General features: G+C 37.3%; 2 protein-coding genes across 2 annotated transcripts in view; one reads left to right on the plus strand and one right to left on the minus strand.

Moving 5' to 3' along the window:
• The first annotated feature begins 32 nt into the window (after nucleotides 1-32).
• On the plus strand, nucleotides 33-3,718 carry znhit3 (zinc finger, HIT-type containing 3). Its single transcript, XM_082171328.1, has 5 exons — nucleotides 33-183; nucleotides 278-315; nucleotides 1,832-1,891; nucleotides 2,403-2,486; nucleotides 2,834-3,718. The coding sequence occupies exons 1-5, from the start codon at nucleotides 116-118 to the stop codon at nucleotides 3,025-3,027; spliced, it is 444 nt and encodes a 147-aa protein (XP_082027454.1). The 5' UTR covers nucleotides 33-115; the 3' UTR covers nucleotides 3,028-3,718.
• myo19 (myosin XIX) overlaps nucleotides 3,011-20,410 on the minus strand; it is a 40,336-nt gene continuing 22,936 nt past the window's right edge. Inside the window, exons 16-23 of the mRNA XM_082171214.1 lie at nucleotides 19,278-19,385; nucleotides 19,093-19,163; nucleotides 17,047-17,126; nucleotides 15,065-15,222; nucleotides 14,093-14,222; nucleotides 9,642-9,727; nucleotides 8,528-8,860; nucleotides 3,011-5,790 (exon numbers count right to left, since the gene is read on the minus strand). Of these exons, the coding sequence (XP_082027340.1) occupies nucleotides 5,677-5,790; nucleotides 8,528-8,860; nucleotides 9,642-9,727; nucleotides 14,093-14,222; nucleotides 15,065-15,222; nucleotides 17,047-17,126; nucleotides 19,093-19,163; nucleotides 19,278-19,385 (1,080 nt within the window). The 3' untranslated portion in view covers nucleotides 3,011-5,676. The remainder of the gene's footprint in view (nucleotides 5,791-8,527; nucleotides 8,861-9,641; nucleotides 9,728-14,092; nucleotides 14,223-15,064; nucleotides 15,223-17,046; nucleotides 17,127-19,092; nucleotides 19,164-19,277; nucleotides 19,386-20,410) is intronic.

Raw genomic sequence — 20,410 nt, forward strand, 5'->3', positions numbered from 1 at the left:
ACAGGAAATGAGTTAAAAGTCCTACACGCTGTCAACAACACAAACACGTGGTTCCAGTAACTACAGGCTACATAACATCATCTGCGTTGTTTTATTTTGTTTTAAGAGATCAGTCATGCAGCTGTGTGGAGTTTGTAGCGAACATGTTCCTAAATACAGATGTCCGGCCTGCAGAATCAGATAGTAAGTCATGAATTCATGTTCGATTGTTTATATCAATAACTTTCGCTTTTTAGACACTACAATCATTGTTAAAATACCTTTCTTTTTCTTCTAGTTGTTCAGTGAGTTGCTTTAAAAGACACAAAGATGATGGTACGTCCACTATTCTATTTATAAATATTCACATTTATGTATTTGGCAGATGCTTTAATCTATAAGACATGCAGTTCTCTGGGAATCGAACCCATGACCTTGGCGGCGTTGCAAGCAAGCATGCTGTACTGATTTATCATTAATTTAATAAAATAATAATGCATTATTATTAGCATTAACATTATAATGACGTACTGCTACTACAAATGCAATTGTTGTTAGAAATGATTATGTTGGCTAGATGATCCACTCTTTATTTCTTCTTCTTCTGAGACTTTACGAAAAGTCCCATAGACTTTCATTGAGGAAGTCAAAACTTTTGTACCAAAAGACTTATTTTTAACTTAAGCTGTCTATCACTAGCAAAGTTTGACGACTATCCTAGGACAACATACTAAAGCATGATAGCATTGTGTTATAGTCCCCCTGTGGTCAAAGAATCCAGCTTTTAATGTAGTTTATGTGTCTATGTGGTGTTTTTAATATGCTTTAAGACAAACCATGTGTAAGTTCATAAGTCGACAGCATTGCTGAGTATTTCCTCCTTAAAACTGCAGTGAACCAAAGACAGTCTCAAACACACGCTTTGAAATCGCTGGTGTTTCTGACGTCACAAACTACCTTGTAACCAATCAGATCAACGTGTGATCGTCAACCAGTGGATCTCTGAGCTGAGTGAGTGAGTGGAGGCGGGGCTCATTTGCATATTCATAGAACAGGGTACACTAATTTAAATAAGGCAAGGGTGTCCAGTTACATTCAAGCTATTTTAAGACATGAAGTTTACATGTGGTGATCAAAAGATGAGTTTTAAGGGATAAAATAATTTACTACAGGGGGACTTTAAATCATGTTAGCAACATCCTATCAACGTGTTAATTCATGCTAGCAATGATATAAGACATGCTAATGATGTGCCAAATTAAGCTTGCAACGTGTTAAGCAACATGTTAAATCATGTCAGCAACATGCCAACAACATGCTAACAAATTTTTGCATTGTGTTAAATCATGCTAACAACATGCTAATCATGCTAACATGTTAAAACATGTTACCAATGTGTTAAATTATGCTAGCAACATGATTGCAAAATGCTAAATCATTCTAGCAATGTTTTAAATCATGTTAGCAACATCTTAACAATGCCAGCAAAACGCTCAAACATGTTAGCAATGTGTTAAAACATAATAAAATGCTACTCATGCTAGCAACATGTTAGCAGCGTGTTAAACATGCTAGTAGCATGTTAAACCGTTAACAGCATGCCAGCAACAATGCTAACATCCTAATTATGCTAGCAACATATACAAAAAGACTATACTTTCTCTGAGTAAAACCTTCAAACATCAAGCTTTTCGAAGGTATTTTAAACTTTCAGACCAGACTTTGTCCAGCCAACATCAAAGTTTTTCATCAAACTTTCCTCATCTAGTTATAATTGGTTATTTTGTGTCTTATATGTATACATAAAAAAAAACAAGTCAATGTAAGCCTTTATTTCTCTTCGCTCTGATAGATTCATGTCACCCAGTTAAAGAACCCGATCCGGCCTCCATCAGCCCGACTCCACACACACGTTATAGATGCTAAAATCAACAGCCATATTACATTTACATCATGATATAAATACAGTCAAACCAAAAATTATTCATACACCAGATATAATTTTGTATATTTTTTACTAGTGTGTGCAGGACACTATAGCTCAATTATGTGAGTGAGGAGAGCAAAATAAAGTAAACTGTGACATATTATACCCAAAAATTCTTCATTCAGTGACGACCAGTAAAATGTATTAAAAAATTTGGGACCAAAAATGATTCCGACACTTTGAGCTGATCATGTTTTGCTGAAGTGTTTTGTCTTTAATTGCTAATGCTCTTTTTACACACAGACTGAACAAAATGAAGCATTGCTTGGTGATTGGTTGAGCTAAACTGGTATTATCTAATTGTGTAGTTAAATTTAACAGCTGACAGATATTCAACATAATTCATGTGTGAGACAGTCTAACAGAAGGACGGACAAAACCAGTCAAATATCCACTGATTTGATAACTCTGAGTTGGTTTGACTGTTTGATTTCAGCCGAACAGCCGTGGATTGTTGAGGATCTCCTTGATGAAGACAGTCAGACTGACAAAGTGCCGTTACAGAAACTTCAGCAGCTCGGTATGTAAGGGATAATATTCATCCAGACGGTTATTATCTCAGAATAAACCCCCGACACGGTGATGATGAAATATGGATCTGAGTTGAAATATTTTATTAGGTCTGTAAACGCAAACACAGTGGCTCAACCTTAAGTTTATCAAGCGACGAGAATACTTTGTGCGCAAAAACAAACAAAAATAACAACTTTATTCAACTCTTCATGTTCTTCTGTGTGTCTCTGAGTGAGTTCACGTAGTGTAACAGCGCAGCGCTTCAGAACGGAGGCTCACTATTGGCCGACGCTGGTCATGTGTGTGATGCTGGCCAATAGTGGGTGAACTAACCCTTGTTTCTCATTCACACAGGAGATTCAGAGGCGCTGAAGGATCTGTTGAGGAATCCTCATCTCCGACAGCTAATGATGTCAGTCGACTCGGCTGGAAATAAAGCCAAAGCCATGAAAGACGCCATGCAGGAGCCGCTGTTCGTGGAGTTTGCTGATCAGTGCTTAAAAATTATTGAACCCACACAAACAGAGAGCGTTGATGAGGAATACTGACTTTATTGAACTGTCACATATGGACCAATTCCTGATGAACAACATGCAACAAGTCAATCCATTGGTTTTTGTGCACAAATGTTTATGTATTAAACAAATATCTTTTGAATACAATCAGAGTAATGAGAAATTTAGACTTATGTCTGACAAATAAACTCAAATAGCTCTCAACCTTTAGTATTTAGAAATATTTGTTGAATATGCATGTTTTCTCAACATATTACTGAGCCTTTGTGTTGTCAAGCATGCAATACTGCATCCAGTCATTTATCCTTGTATAATTAATAAATGTTCATGAGGAAGCCAAAAACATTTTTACTTGAATTATCAAAGTTTGATAAAGTGTTTGATTGGTTTGTTAAAGCAGTACCTGAGCACACACAAAAAACACCTGTATTATAGGCACACGTTCTGTTGATTAATGCCCTGAGATTACAAATATTGATTATTTTGGGTAATAAATGCACATATTTCATAACCAAGAACACCTTTGATTTAAGGAGGAATGTTGTGTTGTGCAGTCAAGTGTGTTGAGTAATCTGACAAAATTAAGAAAACTACAAATACATATGCAAATAGTACATAAATTCAGTTTGCTTTGGTAATGCCGAAACCACAGCTTTTCCCAGAACTTTATCATGTAGTGTTTCATGTCTTACATTGTGCAATGAATAAAAAAAAGATATCAAAACTTGTCTTTATCAATACTATGTTCTCCATCATCTCAGTTATTATATTCTATTTTTAATAATATCATTGTAACATGTTTTAAAGGTGCTGTATGTAGAATTGAGAAACTCTTGTTATTAGCGACACCGGTGGCCGTGAAGTGAACTGCAGCAGCTTCACACTCGAGATCACGTAACGCACAAGAGACTGAACGTGATTCAAGACCCTGATATACTCGTTCTCCGCTTAGAGGTTGGAAACACCTTAGCAGTGATTCACTGATAACGAATATCCCGACGCCGTCCACTGCTGAGAGCGACGTGTAGATGAATATGTGAGTATGTGCTGCTCTTTCCTCTCGATAACACAATAAACACACCACACAAATGAGAAACATCAGTTCAGAAAGCATCTGATCATAGAGATGTGGAGATGTTCTCGACAGATGAGCTCATTAAAATCACACAGTTATGATAGTTTGATTATAAAGTATATTTGAGACTATAGACTATATAGATCTGACTCTGTGAGACTGTAGTTTGAATGAATCTCTTTTCTTTGCACGACACATTGACATTACAGTCCAGAACGGCTCTTTCAGCATTATCCTGAACATTGTATAAGCATTAGTGTCATGTGTCAGTGAACAGAAGAGATGCTCTCGGGAGTCGGGAGTGTGTGGAAAACACACATCTGCGATTTTCCCGCCAAAAACATCTGGGAAGGTCTTGTTTTTAAGTTTCGTTACAAGCTGTTCATACATTGGCAATAAAAATGATTATTCCATGAAAATTCCTTTAAAACCTATTATGTTATCATGTTTGTACACTGATATTAAAGACCCCCGGTGGATCAGGTAATCTGAGCTGGTGTGAGTGAGTGGAGGCGGGGCTAATTAGCATATTCATTAATCCGTGGATACGAAATGAAGCAAGGGTGTCGAGTTACATTCAAGCTATTTTAAGGCATGAAGAAATGACAATTAAATATGTAATTTTGGTGATCAGAGAAGAGTTTTAACCGATAGAATGATTGATGACGGGGGACTTTAATACAAATCAAATTAAATACCAGAATTTGGGATACATCAGCAGCACATTATGAATAAATTCTTATCTATAAAATATATCACTTTATATATTTACGGTATAAATATCACTTTCAAGCTGTGCAAGAAACATTATTTAAATCATAACAGAAAATGCTAGTATAAAATACAAGCTTTTGTTAAACTAATAGTTATAAAACGCTCTACAGGACTGATTACACACGCAGGAGAGTTAAAAGGCACTTAAAGAGTAAATACAACTAAACGCTGAATTGCACTAACAATAAGGCAGCTAAATGTTTAATATCACTTCAAGGATTCGTTCAGCCAGAAATGATAATTCTGTCAGTAATTCCTCTCCCTCATGTTGTTCAACCCCGTAAGACTCTCGTTCATCTTCAGGACACAAATTAAGATATTTTTGATTAAATCTGAGAGCTGTCTCACTCCTCCATAGGCTTCTCTGTTATTGAATCTTGCCGGTCCAGAAAGTTAGTAAAGACATCGTTAAAATAGTCCAGTGTCTACAGCGGCTCAACCTTAAGAGTATCAAGCGACGAGAATACTTTCTGTGTGCAAAAACAAACAAAACTAACGACTTTATTCAACTATTCATGTTCTTCTGTGTGTCTCTGAGTGAGTTCATGTAGCGTAACAGGGTTGTACGTCAGAACGGAGGCTCACTATTGGCCGACGCTGGTCATGTGTGTGATGCTGGCCAATAGTGAGCCTATGGAGGAGTGAGACAGCTCTCAGATTTAATTTTTAAAAAAGATGAACGAAAGTCTTACGGGGTTGAACAACATGAGGGAGAGTGATTACTGCCAGAGTTTTCATTTTTGGGTGAACTAAGCCTTTACTGTAGTGTATTTCAAAGGTGCACTGATTGCATGAAAGCTTTTAGCAGCATGATGAGGAGATGAGAAGTCCTGTCAGGTTTTCTCCAGCAAGATCTGGTTGAATCCGGTCACCACATCGGCCTTGTGCACCGGGTGCCGGTCGGCGTAGAGAAGTGGAGATCTCTGCAGATGCATCTTAATGGACCCCTGTCGAGACAAACAGACAAAGCACTTACAGCAGGACTTTTAGTTTGTCTTCACTAGGATTTCCTTTCTGTTGTCAGGCCAATGTCCACCCTATCCATCCAAAACAGTGTGTGAGATTAGAACAAGTGTGTCCCAAAGCATAAGAGAGAGAGTATGCCAGAAGTCTCCGGATTATCTACTATTTCCGGTGGATTTTCGAAGCGTGGATCCGTGCTCACTATAACTAATATTACCCACAATCCATTGCGCTTTGGAAGAGGAACTACAAACACGAGTAAAGTGTTAAAAAACTACAAAACATGCCGGATATGCGCCACAGGCGGCGAGAGAAAGGTTTGAGTGACTAATCAAAGTTTAACCTGATGGAAAAATATTTATTTAATATTATCCGTATTATATTTCATCTGCAATAACAATGTGGACTTTTATAAAGATCCGTTTGGCCATTCACTTTTAAATGCATCATTATTCATTAATATGAGGAGAGTCTCTATATAAAAGACCCGCAGATCAACGTGATTCTGCATTTCTCTCCGATACGATGGGAAATGAAATGAAATGTGGAGGATTATAACTGTGACAAGATGATTGACAGGTCAGTTTACAGTGTCAGGATGAGAGAGAACAACCGTTAAAGACACAATTGTATGACGTGATGATAGTTTGTCCCAAAGCTTGTCTACTCTTCTGCTACACACTTTTTTATCACAATAAGAGTACATACTCTTAGGGCGTAGTATAAGTAGGCGAACTGAGACGCAGCAACGGTGTCTAGTTTAACATTGGTTTTAGTTCATTAGCTGGTATATATATATACAGTATATATTGCCCTGAGTTTCCTTTGTCTGGTTAGGTTATAAGCTGTTATGTTGCTCCTACTCTTGCTCTTTTGTTCATTTAAATAAAATCTGCTGTTTGAAGATCCTCAGTTCTCTTCTTCTTTATGCCTAAAACATGACAATTTCATAGTACATGTTCCTTGCATTTATAGTAACACAGTTCAGCAAGAAAAGAAAAGTTTGTCTTTGTAATCTCGCATCTAAATGTAATAACTTGATCCACCTCTTGAGTAAACTTGATTTACACACAATGGGTCTCATTCATGAAACATTCGTAAATACACGAGTAAATATGTGAGTGATTTGCACGTAAAGAAACCTTCCCGAAAACTCTTCTCCTGATTCACAAATACTTCGTAAACGTCAGATGTGATAGTGAAAGGTGTGTGTGTGTGTTAATGAATTCCAATCAGTCGTAAGTGGGACGCGTGTGCACGCTCATTCTCAATTACCATAAATCCCGCCCATTAAAACCGACTGACAACTATATATGGGCACCATATTATGACACCAAACGAAGGATTTCAACATGTCTTCTCAAAAGCGAATGAAAAAGAGAAATTTCTCAGATGCAGAAATTGAAGTTTTATTATCAGAAGTTCATTCAAAACGCCACATTTTATTTTCAAGCGTACACATAGTGGCGTATCAGGTCCTAAAGAAAGGAAGCTTGGCAGCATCAGATGCAGTTAATGGAGTTTCATCTGTTAATCGAACAGTCCCAGAAGTGAAAAGAAAATGGTTCGACATGTAACCCCGTCAAATAAACCCGATTAAGGTGAATTAAAATGCAGCCTTATTAATGAGCAAAACGTTCGGATGTTAAGCGCACTGTTTCTGTGTGGCTGGAGCAGGTGGAGATTTCTCTCATACCAACTAACATTTGGAAAATACGAACATTTTAATGAATCCGAAAATTTTACACAAAAATTCGTTCTGCTCGTGTTTCATGAATGAGACCCAGTGTTCTTATTGTTTAACTAAAATTATTAAAAATCGTTTTGGGTAATGAAGCTAAAATAAAATAAAAATATTAGATGAAAAACAAACTTAAAAATACAATTTCACAAAATGTATAAAACAACATTACAACAACTAAAGCAACAAGACAGAGCAGACGCAGCAGGAACACAGATATATTAAAGTCCCCCTGTGGTGAAAATCCAGCTTTTAATGTTGTTTATGTGTCTATGTGGTGTTTTTAATCTGCTTTAAGACAAACCATGTGTAAGTTCATAAGTCGACACCATTGCTGAGTATTTCCTCCTTAAAACTGCAGTGAACCAAAGACAGTCTCAAACACACGCTTTGAAATCGCTGGTGTTTCTGACGTCACAAACTACCTTGTAACCAATCAGATCAACGTGTGATCGTCAACCAGTGGATCTCTGAGTGAGTGAGTGAGTGAGTGGAGGCGGGGCTCATTTGCATATTCATAGAACCGCGCATACTAAATGAGGCAAGGGTGTCGAGTTACATTCAGGATATTTTAAGGCATGAAGATTTTTTTCAAGGAAAAAACGTTTAAATATGTAATTTGGGTGATTGAAAAGATGAGTTTTAAGGGATACAATGATTGACTACAGAGGTGAGTGTCTAAATTATTTTCTGTAGTAATCGCCAGCATGTCACAGACATGAGCTTAAGATACGTTTTTGAGACGGTCTTTGATTCACTGCCGTTTTAAAGAGAAAATACTCAGCAATGCTGTCGACTTATGAATTTGCACATGGTTTGTCTTAATGCATATTAAAAACACCACATAGACATATAAACAACATTTAAAAGCTTGATTTACACCACAGGGGGACTTTAAACTGCATTTATACAGGAATCATTTATGGCCACTCAAAACATCTACCCTCATATAAACATAGTATATTGGAGATGTCTCTTACCCGTGGCTGAGCTCTGATCGACGCCACACCCTGTTCAAACTGGTTGGTCTCTACTTTGTATTCATCGTGTCTGAATGGGATCTTCAGACAGGCCATCATGGACATGATCCGCTGGAAACCAGAGGCCGTCAGAGACACCGTGATGGAGGGAGCAGAAGCGATCGCCAGCCCGATTGGCCAGCCTCGGACCACGACGGGCTCCTGGATGCTGTCGAGCTGAACCGACCCTCTTTCCCTCAGCAGAGGATCCAGCTTCGGCAACACACAGGATTCCTCCTCCATGAAGTCCTCCGCATCATCCAGCTCTGCCTCAGCTAACGCATCCATCCACGCCTATCCAGAAGGAACGCAGAAGTGTAAGAAAACAGCACAAAACGCACATGATTCAAGGAACATCTCGTTTGCATACTTTATTTGCCAAAAAATTGAAATTATGTTTAATGTTTTCCTTCTGAAATTATTAAATCGCGATTAATCGCACACACACATATTGTGTGTTTAATTTCCTTAAACATCTACGTCACAATGTGAAATATTAGCATAATATAGTCCAAATACAGGCAACGCTTCAATTAACTGTAGAGTTGTCATCATGTGGCAAAAGCTTAACCGCTTTGTTTGGCCTTCAGAAAACAGATGAAATTAGGAATCAGAGGTTAAGATTGATTTATAAAGCTGTTCCTGAGCAGAACAACCCAAAAGTTTGCTTGTGTAAAGTGTATTTTACAGAGGACAGCTTCCTGAACCTAAGAAAGCATATGAACAAAGACTGAAACGTTCTGCTCAAGTCTTGCTTGCAAAGTTCAATCGGCTTGATCTGATATGATAAAACCGACGACATTGTTATTAACTGTGTGTTTGCAAATGATTAACGCCTTGGAAGCTGAAGCTCGTGATGATGGTGAGGAGCGTTACATTTCCGACACACACTCGAGGTGTTCGGCCAATCACAACGCACTACGTCTGCTGGCCAATCAGAGCACTCTGAGCTTTTCAGGAGGAGGGGCTTTTGTAGAAATCAAAGCGTTTCAGACCGACTGGGAATAGAGGAGCTGCAATAATGTAGAGTGTGTGAAAAATATTTAATCTAATTAAAAACCAGCACAATGCTTACTCTCCAGCGCCTCCATGTGGTCTGGATGACCGTCGCAGCTTTGTGCCATTTCTTAATTTCACTTCTGACCCGCCAGGATCTCAAACCTATGATAAAGAGACACATAAAGGGAGTTAAAAACACTGTATAATACTGTACGAATACTGGATAGAGACATTTGACCTAGGGGTTGAACGACTGATTTTATTAAGTCCACATTTATGTGATCAAAGTCGAGTCGACATCGACTAGTCGCATTCATGAACAAAGTAGCTTGAACCTCGAGCTATTTTAACCCTTTAAAACCGGATGTGTCGTTGACGACACAGTCAACCAAGCTGTATTCATGTCACGGTAAATCTTCAACCGTTTGCACTATCAAAATAATTCAGACATCATAAGCTTTTCGCCAATATACGGCTTATTACGGTAATGTCATGCTTTCCATCTGCAAATGACAGCAGAGCGGGATGGAAGGATTTGAACAAAGAGATACGAAGCGCGGAAGGTTAGAGTGTTTTGGATTGCATAAAATAATAAAAGAAACGAACAAATACATGGCGAAAGAAGTGTTAGACAGCAGAAGAGGGGATTGGGATGATTTTTAATGAAATTTGGGAGGCGGATGGCCGTTACTCTTTCCCGTATCTAAGCATGTAGTGAGTGCGTGTGTATGAGTGCGTGTGTATGTGTGCGTGCATTTGTATGTGTGTGTGTATGAAAAAAAGTGTCCTAAATGAAAACTGTGCAACCCAATGTCACAAAAAAGACTTGTATATATGTATTAAAGTTCATTTTTCAACTTTAAAGTGTTAGTTTTTTTCGTTCATGATTTTTTCTTTATAGACGTTTTTTCTAAATAAAAATCTGTAAATTTATTCTCGTTTTTTTTTTTTTTTTTTGTCTATTTAAATTCTATTTACAAACTCACCACACACAATAATGGTCAATAACTGTAATTTGTTGAAAGCTTATCTTTTTCTGAAAAAGATGACACCTTGCACATGAAGATAGCACATCGTTTTAGAATTGTACAGTCAAAGAATCTAATTATGTGAAAAACACCTATTTTAGCTTCAGGTTCTAAAGGGTTAATGAAATGTTATTTTCAATTTCATTTTTCTCAAGGGTCAAAAGTTATATAGTGTACCTTTAAAGTTTCATTACATTAGTATTAAATCATAAAACATAGAATCCAGACGAATTAAAAAAAGACAACACAGAATTCGGGGGGAAATAATACAGAATTTGTGGCAATTTACATAATTTTATAAGGCCCTATTGTTGTTTTTGAAACATTTCTAAACTGCTATAAGTATTATTAATTCATTAGTGAATTCTGATTATGGGACAGACTTTTATTTCCAGGGATTATCCTGTGACTCCGTTATCTTTTGGCTTTACTGATGTCAGTGAAGCAGGTGTTTGGCTCAGGTGAGCTGAATCTGTTCTGGGTTTAAGGGATAATCAGGAGGAAGGTGATCAGGTGTCAGTGTCTAGACACACCGCAGATGTCTACTTCTTTAGCCTTCTTTACACCTGCACTCACCTATATACTGTATACACACATAAATATATATTTAAATAGAGAGAAATGCAAGTCAATAATAGGCCGTAATTTAGACGGAAGGGGTTCCAGATCCTGAGGAATTGTTTTTCTGATCCTCTTAACAAGTACCTGATCTTTTCAAGGCAAAGACAAGACATTATATCTCTGATCCACTGGATGTGAGTGGGAGAAGAAGCCTCCTTCAACTTCACTAGTATTGCTCTGCGTGCTAACAAGGAAATATTTCTTTTTTTAACTGTGCACCCCTCAAATAAGAACAGAAAACCTGGATTTTTGCATTTTTAAATCACATTCGCAATTGTTATCAATTACAAATTTGCCTCCCAAATCATGGAGCCCTATATCTGTTATTAGGGGTGCGGGAAAAAATATATTCCTATATGAATCGCGATTCTATCTTCTACCGATTTGCATCAATTCACATATTTCAAAAATTGATTTTCTAAAGTGTTGCACTTATTGAAGCACTACTTAAAGTTATTGACGTTAATCCCAATAAGCCGCGATCGAGGACTCTGACGGACACACAGCCGAAGTACATGCACAGATGCCGCCTCTCACATGCATGCCAGCTGTTCTCTTTCACAGCTACACATGCAACTGTGTCACAGTGCACATCGTGTGGACTTTTGAGTATTCAATGTAAACCGAACCGGTTAACTATATCCACACATTCATTCTTAAAGGGCCATCCGTTTCATTAATGTTTACAAAACAACAACAACAACAAAACACTCACTGCTTTTGAATGATTCACTTTTTTATCTTTAATATGAATCAAGTTATATTTAATTCATACAGTGAAGACTATACAAGTGTTTTATTTTTACATTTCTGACCCTGGATCACGTCACCAGTCACGAGTCGCACGGGTATATTTGTGGCTATACATTGTATGGGTCAAAATTATCGATTTTTCTTTTATGCCAAAAATCATTAGGATATTAAAGGAGAAGTTCACTTTTGAAAAAACTTTTGCTGATAATTTACTCACCCCCATGTCATCCAAGATGTCCATGTCTTTCTTTCTTCAGTCGAAAAGAAATTAAGGTTTTTGATGAAAACATTCCAGGATTTTTCCACATATTATGGATTCCATTGGGACCCAAACGGTTCAAGGTCCAAATGACAGTTTCATTGCCGCTTCAAAGGGCTTTAAACGATACCAGACGATGAATAAGGGTCTTATCTAGCGAAACGATCGGTCATTTCAAAAATAAAATAAAAAGTTGACGTTTTATAAGCACAAATGTTCGCCTTGCTCTGTTCTGTGATGCGCGTTCGTGACGTCACGTAATACGCAATTACGTTGAAAAGGTCAAGTTTGATGTGTTTACAAATGTGCGGAAGGAGGACCATATAAACATTTTCAAATGTATTTGTGTCAGTTTATCGTTTAAAATGCCCATTTTGTGTGCGCATCCTGAGTGTTTTAATATTAAAAAGCCAAAAAGAACATTTTCTTCAATTTTTCAAGCGTGACCTTTTCAACGTAATTGCGTATTACGTGACGTCACGAACGCGCATCACAGAACAGAGCAAGCCGAACATTTGTGCTTATAAAACGTCAACTTTTTATTTTATTTTTGAAATGACCGATCGTTTCGCTAGATAAGACCCTTATTCATCGTCTGGTATCGTTTAAAGCCCTTTGAAGCGGCAATGAAACTGTCATTTGGACCTTGAACCGTTTGGGTCCCAATGGAATCCATAATATGTGAAAAAATCCTGGAATGTTTTCATCAAAAACCTTAATTTCTTTTCGACTGAAGAAAGAAAGACATGGACATCTTGGATGACATGGGGGTGAGTAAATTATCAGCAAAAGTTTTTTTAAAAGTGAACTTCTCCTTTAAGTAAAGATCATGTTCCATGAAGATATTTTGTAAATTTCCTACCGTAAATATATAAAACATGTATTTGTGTGAGTGAATGCTGCACAATCGCCAACATAAATGAACAACTTTAAAGGAGATTTTCTCAATGTTTCGATTTTTTTTCACCCTCAGATTCCAGATTTACAATAGTTGTATCTCGGACAAATATTGTCCTATCATAACAAACCATACATCAATTGGAAGCTTATTTATTCAACTTTCAGATGACGTATAAATCTCAATTTAAAAAAATTGACCCATATGACTGGTTTTGTGGTCCAGGGTCACATTTGATTATTCAATTTCGGTAGTATTTCTTACATGTTAAATAAACCTATAACTACTGTCCCTGACAAACTTAAAGTTTATTTAATTTGTATATTTTTTTCTATTGTATTTGTCCTATTGTTTGTAATTTGCTTATTTGTTCCTATTTTTAATATAAAAAATAAAATTAAAATATATTTTTTTGCTTTATGATAGAAGACTGTGTAATGGTTGTAGTCAGCTTACAGGGCATTTGTTTTATAATATTGGGTTGACTAAAATGGGAAGAAAAACTAAATAGATTTCAAAGTTCACATTTAAATTTGGTAGGATTTTTCTTCTTCTAGAGTCTAGACACATTAAACCGTCTACCGCAGTCAAATAAGAAAAGTAACACAAAACAATCAAATCTATGTACATATCTATGTAGAATGTACAAGTATTCATTACCTCAATGAGCTCATTGTTTCTGCCTTTAATTATTACATTGTTTAAATTATTAAATTTTTCGCTAACTTCGCTTTTCGCTTGTATATGTACATTTCTGAAATACATAACTTAGATAGTTCCCTCTGATAACAGATCACTGTAAATTGTAATGTGGCATTTTCTGTAAAGCTGCTTTGAAACGATGTGTATTGTGAAAAGCGCTATCCAAATCGATTTGAATCGAATCGTGAGGAACCAAAAGATTCCCACCCCCATCTGTTATACAACCAGTTTACCTGTAATCACAAAAAAAGGTGGTGAATGCTAACCTGCTTGTATGCGAGTGGCAGCGCGTGTCCTGAGGTTGCGCTTATGTTGTTGGTACCGGCGCCAGCAACACTGGATACAGAACGCTTTCTGCGAGCGCACCCTGTTCCTGTGATCCTCCAGCATCTCCAACTGCACAACACATGATGAATTAACTACTGACATCAAAATAAAGGGTTCCCACACCTCTGTTAACTTCACATTCAAGGACCTTTCAAGGACTTTCCAGGTCCAATACCCTCAAGGACTTAATGTGGGGACACATATCAAGCGAGAGCAAGGTTACATCGTGTTACCTTGTAAGATACATTGTTACAGTTTTCATGTGTCAAACACAAGGTTTTTTTTTTTTTTTTTTTTTTTGCCATATGACCGAGATCTGATATTCTATTTGTCGTATTTCTGTTTTGCATAAAACTGAAGAATATTCGGTACATCCTATACTTGTATTCTAAAATGATCTGATATTAACTTTTGCATGGATTTTATTGAAAAGAGCTTAGGCTATTTTTGCAATGTTTCACGGTGTGTTTGTGAAACGTTGAGGTTCCATCGTAGTAGTTTTGCGCACGCGTGAACGTCATGGCAACGTACAACGCAAAGTACATCACGCGGGAAACACTGAACGTAACACGTAAATGCGCGTAACTAACGTAAATCAAGCAAGCTAGTGTGCATAGGCCACGAAGTGTTGGTGAAATAACACTTTCATCCGACCTGAGGGGAATAATATGGAACTTCTTGCACAAAATAAAATCAAGCACTTTCAAGGACCTGTATGTTTATTTTCCAAAACTTTCCAGGGCCTTTAGAAACAGAAATAAAATTCTGATTCACAAACTTTCAAGGATTTCAAGGACCCGTGGGAACCCTGTAAAATGACATCTGATTGCTTGTGATTGCATCAGCCAGGACGAGGAGAAACAGAGCTAAAGTCATGTTACAATCATAAGTCATCAGAGTGCATGCTTTACCAGGGACTGTGTGAGAAAGACTTTGGTCCTCCCACAATGCACCATGTTGTTGTTGTCATCAGGGCTGAGTGTGGAGTTTGGGACGTGTCTCTTGAGGACCACATTGACCACATCCTTTACAGCAGATCCCAGAACAGCCTGACCGTTTATCTCAGGGCCTGTGGGCGAGAGCTGAGCTTCAGAAACACACATTTATGATGCTTCTATTGTGTTTTAAAGTCCCCCTGCAGTCAATCATTTTACTCCTCAAACTCATCTTTTATAATCATAATTATATATTGAAATGCTTTTTTTCTGAGAAAATCATTTCTTCATGCCTTAAAATAGCTTGAATGATTGAATGTAAATTAATCTGACTGATGAATTTGCACATGGTTCGTCGTGAAGCATATTAACAACATATATAAACAACATTAAACATGATTTTTTTAAGGCACTAGATGATTTTGGCCTATTTTACCTCCATAACATGTCTTCTTTCAGACTAAAGCCTGGAACACACCAAGCCGACGCAGACGAACTAGCGCTGATGAAAGCCGACTGTGTTGTCGCCTCGCGTCGGGGTAAAAAGCTGCACTTGAACACACCGAGAGAACTACAGCCGACTGTCAGCTAGAATGCGCGTTCTGCGCCTGCGTGTAAATGAGACAGCTGTCTATTTCTGCAGATATATTCGTCAATATTCGTCATTCAAAAAGGGAAACCGGCGCTGCCGGCTGCAGTTACACAAACCGTAAACAAAGCAGTGCGTGCTTACCGTTTTGAATATCAATCCTGCTAAACACTGTCTTTATTCCACTCCTCTCGTGTTAATATTGAAATATTCGCCAAGGAACACTCAGATAAGATGACATATCATTAGAACAGCCTTCTATCTGTACCGTTTTGACTTTGCTCGCTATTTTGCTATTATTCTCGTGCACTGACTCGGTCACTAAGCTGAACAGCCAATCAGAGTTCCCTCTTTCACCGACGGCCCGACGCCGATTCAACATGTCGAATCGGCCGTTACAAAGCCGACGAGGACCAATTTCAGCCGACGGTGCGGAACACACTGAGAAGATTTAGTCGGCCGACGCACGGAAACTGCCCGACGGCCGACCGTCGGCTTGGTGTGTTCCAGGCTTAAAGGTTCAGAAAACATTCAAAATACACATTTAAGTGATTATGTTATTACACTTTATCTCTTTGTATCAGAAGATTTCAATTGCTATACATCTCTTTAAAGGCTGTTTACTCAAAATGAGTTTTTTTTCCTCCTAAAAACGAGTCAGAAAACTCTTTAAAACTTTATTCATAAGGTCTTTACAGAGGTTATTGTTTTATTTCATTCGCCTTGTTTATTCAACATTTTGTATAAAATTTTGTCGTGTCTTGCTTTCATGCAACTAAATTCAAGCTCTTTAGTGTCACCATATTAATTCATCATGATTAGTTAAAAGCTTGTTTTGACTCTTGATGGCGTGAGGTATTAGAGCAAACGTTCATAAATCCACCTTCCTGCAGACTTTACTTCCAATCCTGCTCCAACACACCTGTAATTTTCAAAATACCTTGCTTAATTGGTTTAGATTAGGAGTAGGATTGAGCACACTTGATTTTTGTACTGTTCTTTAACCAGCTAATGTGCTAATTCATGCAGGATGAGCTAGAGCAAGTCTGTACCACATCCCACAAGCAGTGATATGAAACCACGTATATTCAGACACAAAGACTTATTTCTACACAAGACATTAGTCAGATTACACCCAGATTTAAACTCAACATACAGAAGAGGGAGATAGTTAAGATTAAGAAGAAAAGGCAAGCAAGTGCACAACTGCATGCAAAATATCCACTAGATAAGCATGCAGTAATTCACCTGAAGAATTCAGATTCACATTATAGGAAGAAATAAGAGGAGGATACTGAAAGAAAAAAGACAGGAATCAGGAATTAACGAAGAGAAGAAGAAAGCAGACGGTACTTAGTGTTGCACGTACTGTTCTCTCTATTCATCTGCGCTGCTCGTGTGTTGTTTGTGATCAGCCCGTATCTCTGGAGGAAACTGCAATACGGGATCCTGCACAAATAATACAAAAGAAATGTGATCATTCTGGAGGGAATTCTCTAAACTTGAGCTGATATGAGATGTACCAAATCTTGGAAGTAGTCTTCCCTTTTAACCCCTGTGCGACCTTATGCACCTTTTTGTCTTTTTCAGTTTTGTTTTTTTGGGATAATTTTTCCTGTGTTAAGGCGAGACACGGCAGGCAAAAAATTGTTGTTTTTTTACTGGTCAATTTTGAGATTATGGGATATTTGTCTTCAATAACATGTCTTCTTTCAGACTTGTGGTGAAAAAAAGTCAGAAATACACATCTAGGTCTTTATTTTACTACACTTTTTCTGTTTGCGTCTGTAGATTTCTCATAAATTCAACAAAAGTTGGCATTCTTAATTAACATGCTGGTCCCTGTCATCACACACACACCGTTAGAAAGCTCTCTCTCTCCTGTACAATGCTGTCGGATCCAAATATGGTAATTTCCTTTTTGTCAGCAACCAATCGTGAAAGTAAAAGGGCTGAATGCGCAATCTCATTGGCTGATATAAATCTTTAAAGCCTGTTTTCTCAAAATGACTTTTCTCTCATTCTCCAAGTCCGAAATCTCCACTTCAGTAGCACCTTTATACACCAAACTTTCCAGTCTTGTACCTAGTTATATTATAAAGACATTTACAGAGGGATTTGTAAATATATTATTCCTAGCCTGATTTATATAACATTTTATTCCAAAAAACATGGCGAAAATAAAATTTTTTAAGGCTATTGACAGTATATTCTGATTTACAGGATAACAAAAGTAGATATCCATAAATCCCATCTAATATGTGAACACAATGAAAAAATAATTTTTAACCTGGCTTTATCCAATATTCAGATTTCGTTTTTTAAAATATATGCAAATTAGTGCATATTTAATTAGATATTGCCTAATTTGCATATTTAAACATTATATTACAGAAAACTTGTAATACATTTTTTTCTCATCTTAATGTAGGTAATCAACTGGGAAAGTTTCATGGTGATATCTGCTAGTTAAAAATGTTTACCCTATTCACCTGTAGTGTCTCGCCTTAATGCCAACTGCATATATTTTGGCACAGGTGTGTATTTTTATTGGAATTTTACTATTTCACCCCCATTTCCTTTAATAAATCTATTTTACACTAGTAACACAAAATAGTTCCACTCAGGACCTTAAGGACAAAAATGTCCCCATTGAAACCCATTAAAACTGTAATTTTTAATCCCTGGACCGTTTAACTATAAAATGATGCCATCTTTGTTAAGAGGCTTTCATTCTGTTGAAGGCTTTTGACTACGGTTTACATGATGGTGCCATTTTCTCAGGTTTGGCCTATAAAACAAATGCTCACTTTATTCCTGTTTCTGCTTCTGCAATATTATAGAGCCAATTGGATAAATTATGCAGCTATAATTGTGTGGGTGTGTTGTGTATGGATGTCAGAGTGTGGTTTGTATGTGTATAATAATAAAAAATTGTGTGTGTAATATTTGAGAGGAAACTCAACTGCAAATCACAAATCCAACCACTGTGTACCAATGGAGTTTTGCTGGGATCTAATGGGGAGAATTAGACTGAAAGCTCATTTGTTGAGATATCAAATTAGCTAAACTTGTTTAGATTTAAGGCTTTGATTTTTTTTTTTTTTGCAGTTTAACATGTTAAAAATATATATTTTATATAAAAAATTTTCATAAATAATTTTTTATAAACTTAAACCGCTATATACACTTTTTTTTTTTTACTTCAACAATAATCTGCCATGTCCTCCTTAAAATTAGACCAAATTTAAGTCTGTGCTTCCAGGCTTCACATTTTTAAGACCGTTTTTTGACACAGACATGTTTGTCCTCTATGAACCTATGTGTAACTTTTTATAATTGACGCACAAGGGTTAAACACCTGTATGATGTGGAGATTGTATGGAAAGAGATGTGTGTGTTTATGTAGCTTTACCTGATGGGAAATCCTGCTGCACTGATGTTTATGGTCTCCACGATCCCACAGGCCTCAAGCTGAGCGATGACCTGAACACAAACCAAACCAAGACTCACTAATCAGTCCATGAACTATAAACTTACATAACCTGAAACTCAAGAGGATCCGATGTGAACAGACAGAAATGCATTTGTTTTTCGCACCTCTTCCTTTTTGAAGGTGAGCGGTCTGCAGTCAGGGTTGGGCTTGATGCAGCGTGTGTAGTGCGGCGTGGTGCTGTGCAAAATCCTCATCAGGCTTTCAAGTGAGTTCTGCATATTCACAGAAAGACAAACAAATTAAGCACAGGCACAATGTCAATGTAAAAAAAATAATCTGAATTGAACCAAGACATGGCAGCATCACTCCTGAACATCCTCTAACACGAGCCGCGTTTCCATTACCCTTCAAATTGCGCAAATTGAAATTGAGAATTGAAAATACGGCCAATGGAAACTTCGTCAATTTCGCAAAAACTCCCATTTATCGCAAAACAGTTTTTCCGCTCTCATGAAGAGGTTTTTCAGGCAATTCGAAAAATAAATATTTCGCAAAACTACAATGGAAACAGTTTTTGCGCATTCACAGGTCAGCTGACGTAGATGACGCGGTGTGTGTGGACAGAATACGAGACCGAATTCTTTATTAAATTCATATAAGGCAAAATAATTACAGGAATACTGGATTCTAAACCTCAAAGAAATGCCACAATCAAGAGCTTCAAGCAGATCTGAGGGAGACATACCCAGAAACACCTCATATGAGCCGCTCACAGTATAAGGGTCTTTCCTTGCCATTAATGCTTGGATAACACACACACGTCTCGTTATTAATAATAACGGCCAGTGCGGTGGCTGGGATATACGTAAACCTACCAACATCCGTCGCCATGATCGCAAGAGGAAAAAATTAAGTTTTAGTCGCATAACATCGTTTAATGGAAACGCCATCATTTCGCAATAGTTTTTTGTCGGCATTTAGAAAAAAAAAAAATCACAAATCTGTAACGGAAATGCGCCTAGTGTCTGATTGTAGTTGTATAGCATATGAAAGTCTGAAGGGGTCCAAATAATCCACTCCATTTATATCTTATCTAGCGAAACGATCTGTCATTTTCTAAAAAAAATAAAATAATATTAATACTTTTTAACCACAAATGCTCGTCTTGCACTAGCTCTGCGATGCGCCACACATTACATAATCACGGTGAAAGGTCACATGTGACATAGGCGGAGGTACAGACCGAGTGTTTACAGAGAGAACGTGCAAAGACTAAGTCAAACGCCATTTACAAATA

Source organism: Leuciscus leuciscus, assembly GCF_965113295.1.
Source record: "Leuciscus leuciscus genome assembly, chromosome: 5".
Taxonomy (NCBI): Eukaryota; Metazoa; Chordata; class Actinopteri; order Cypriniformes; family Leuciscidae; genus Leuciscus; species Leuciscus leuciscus.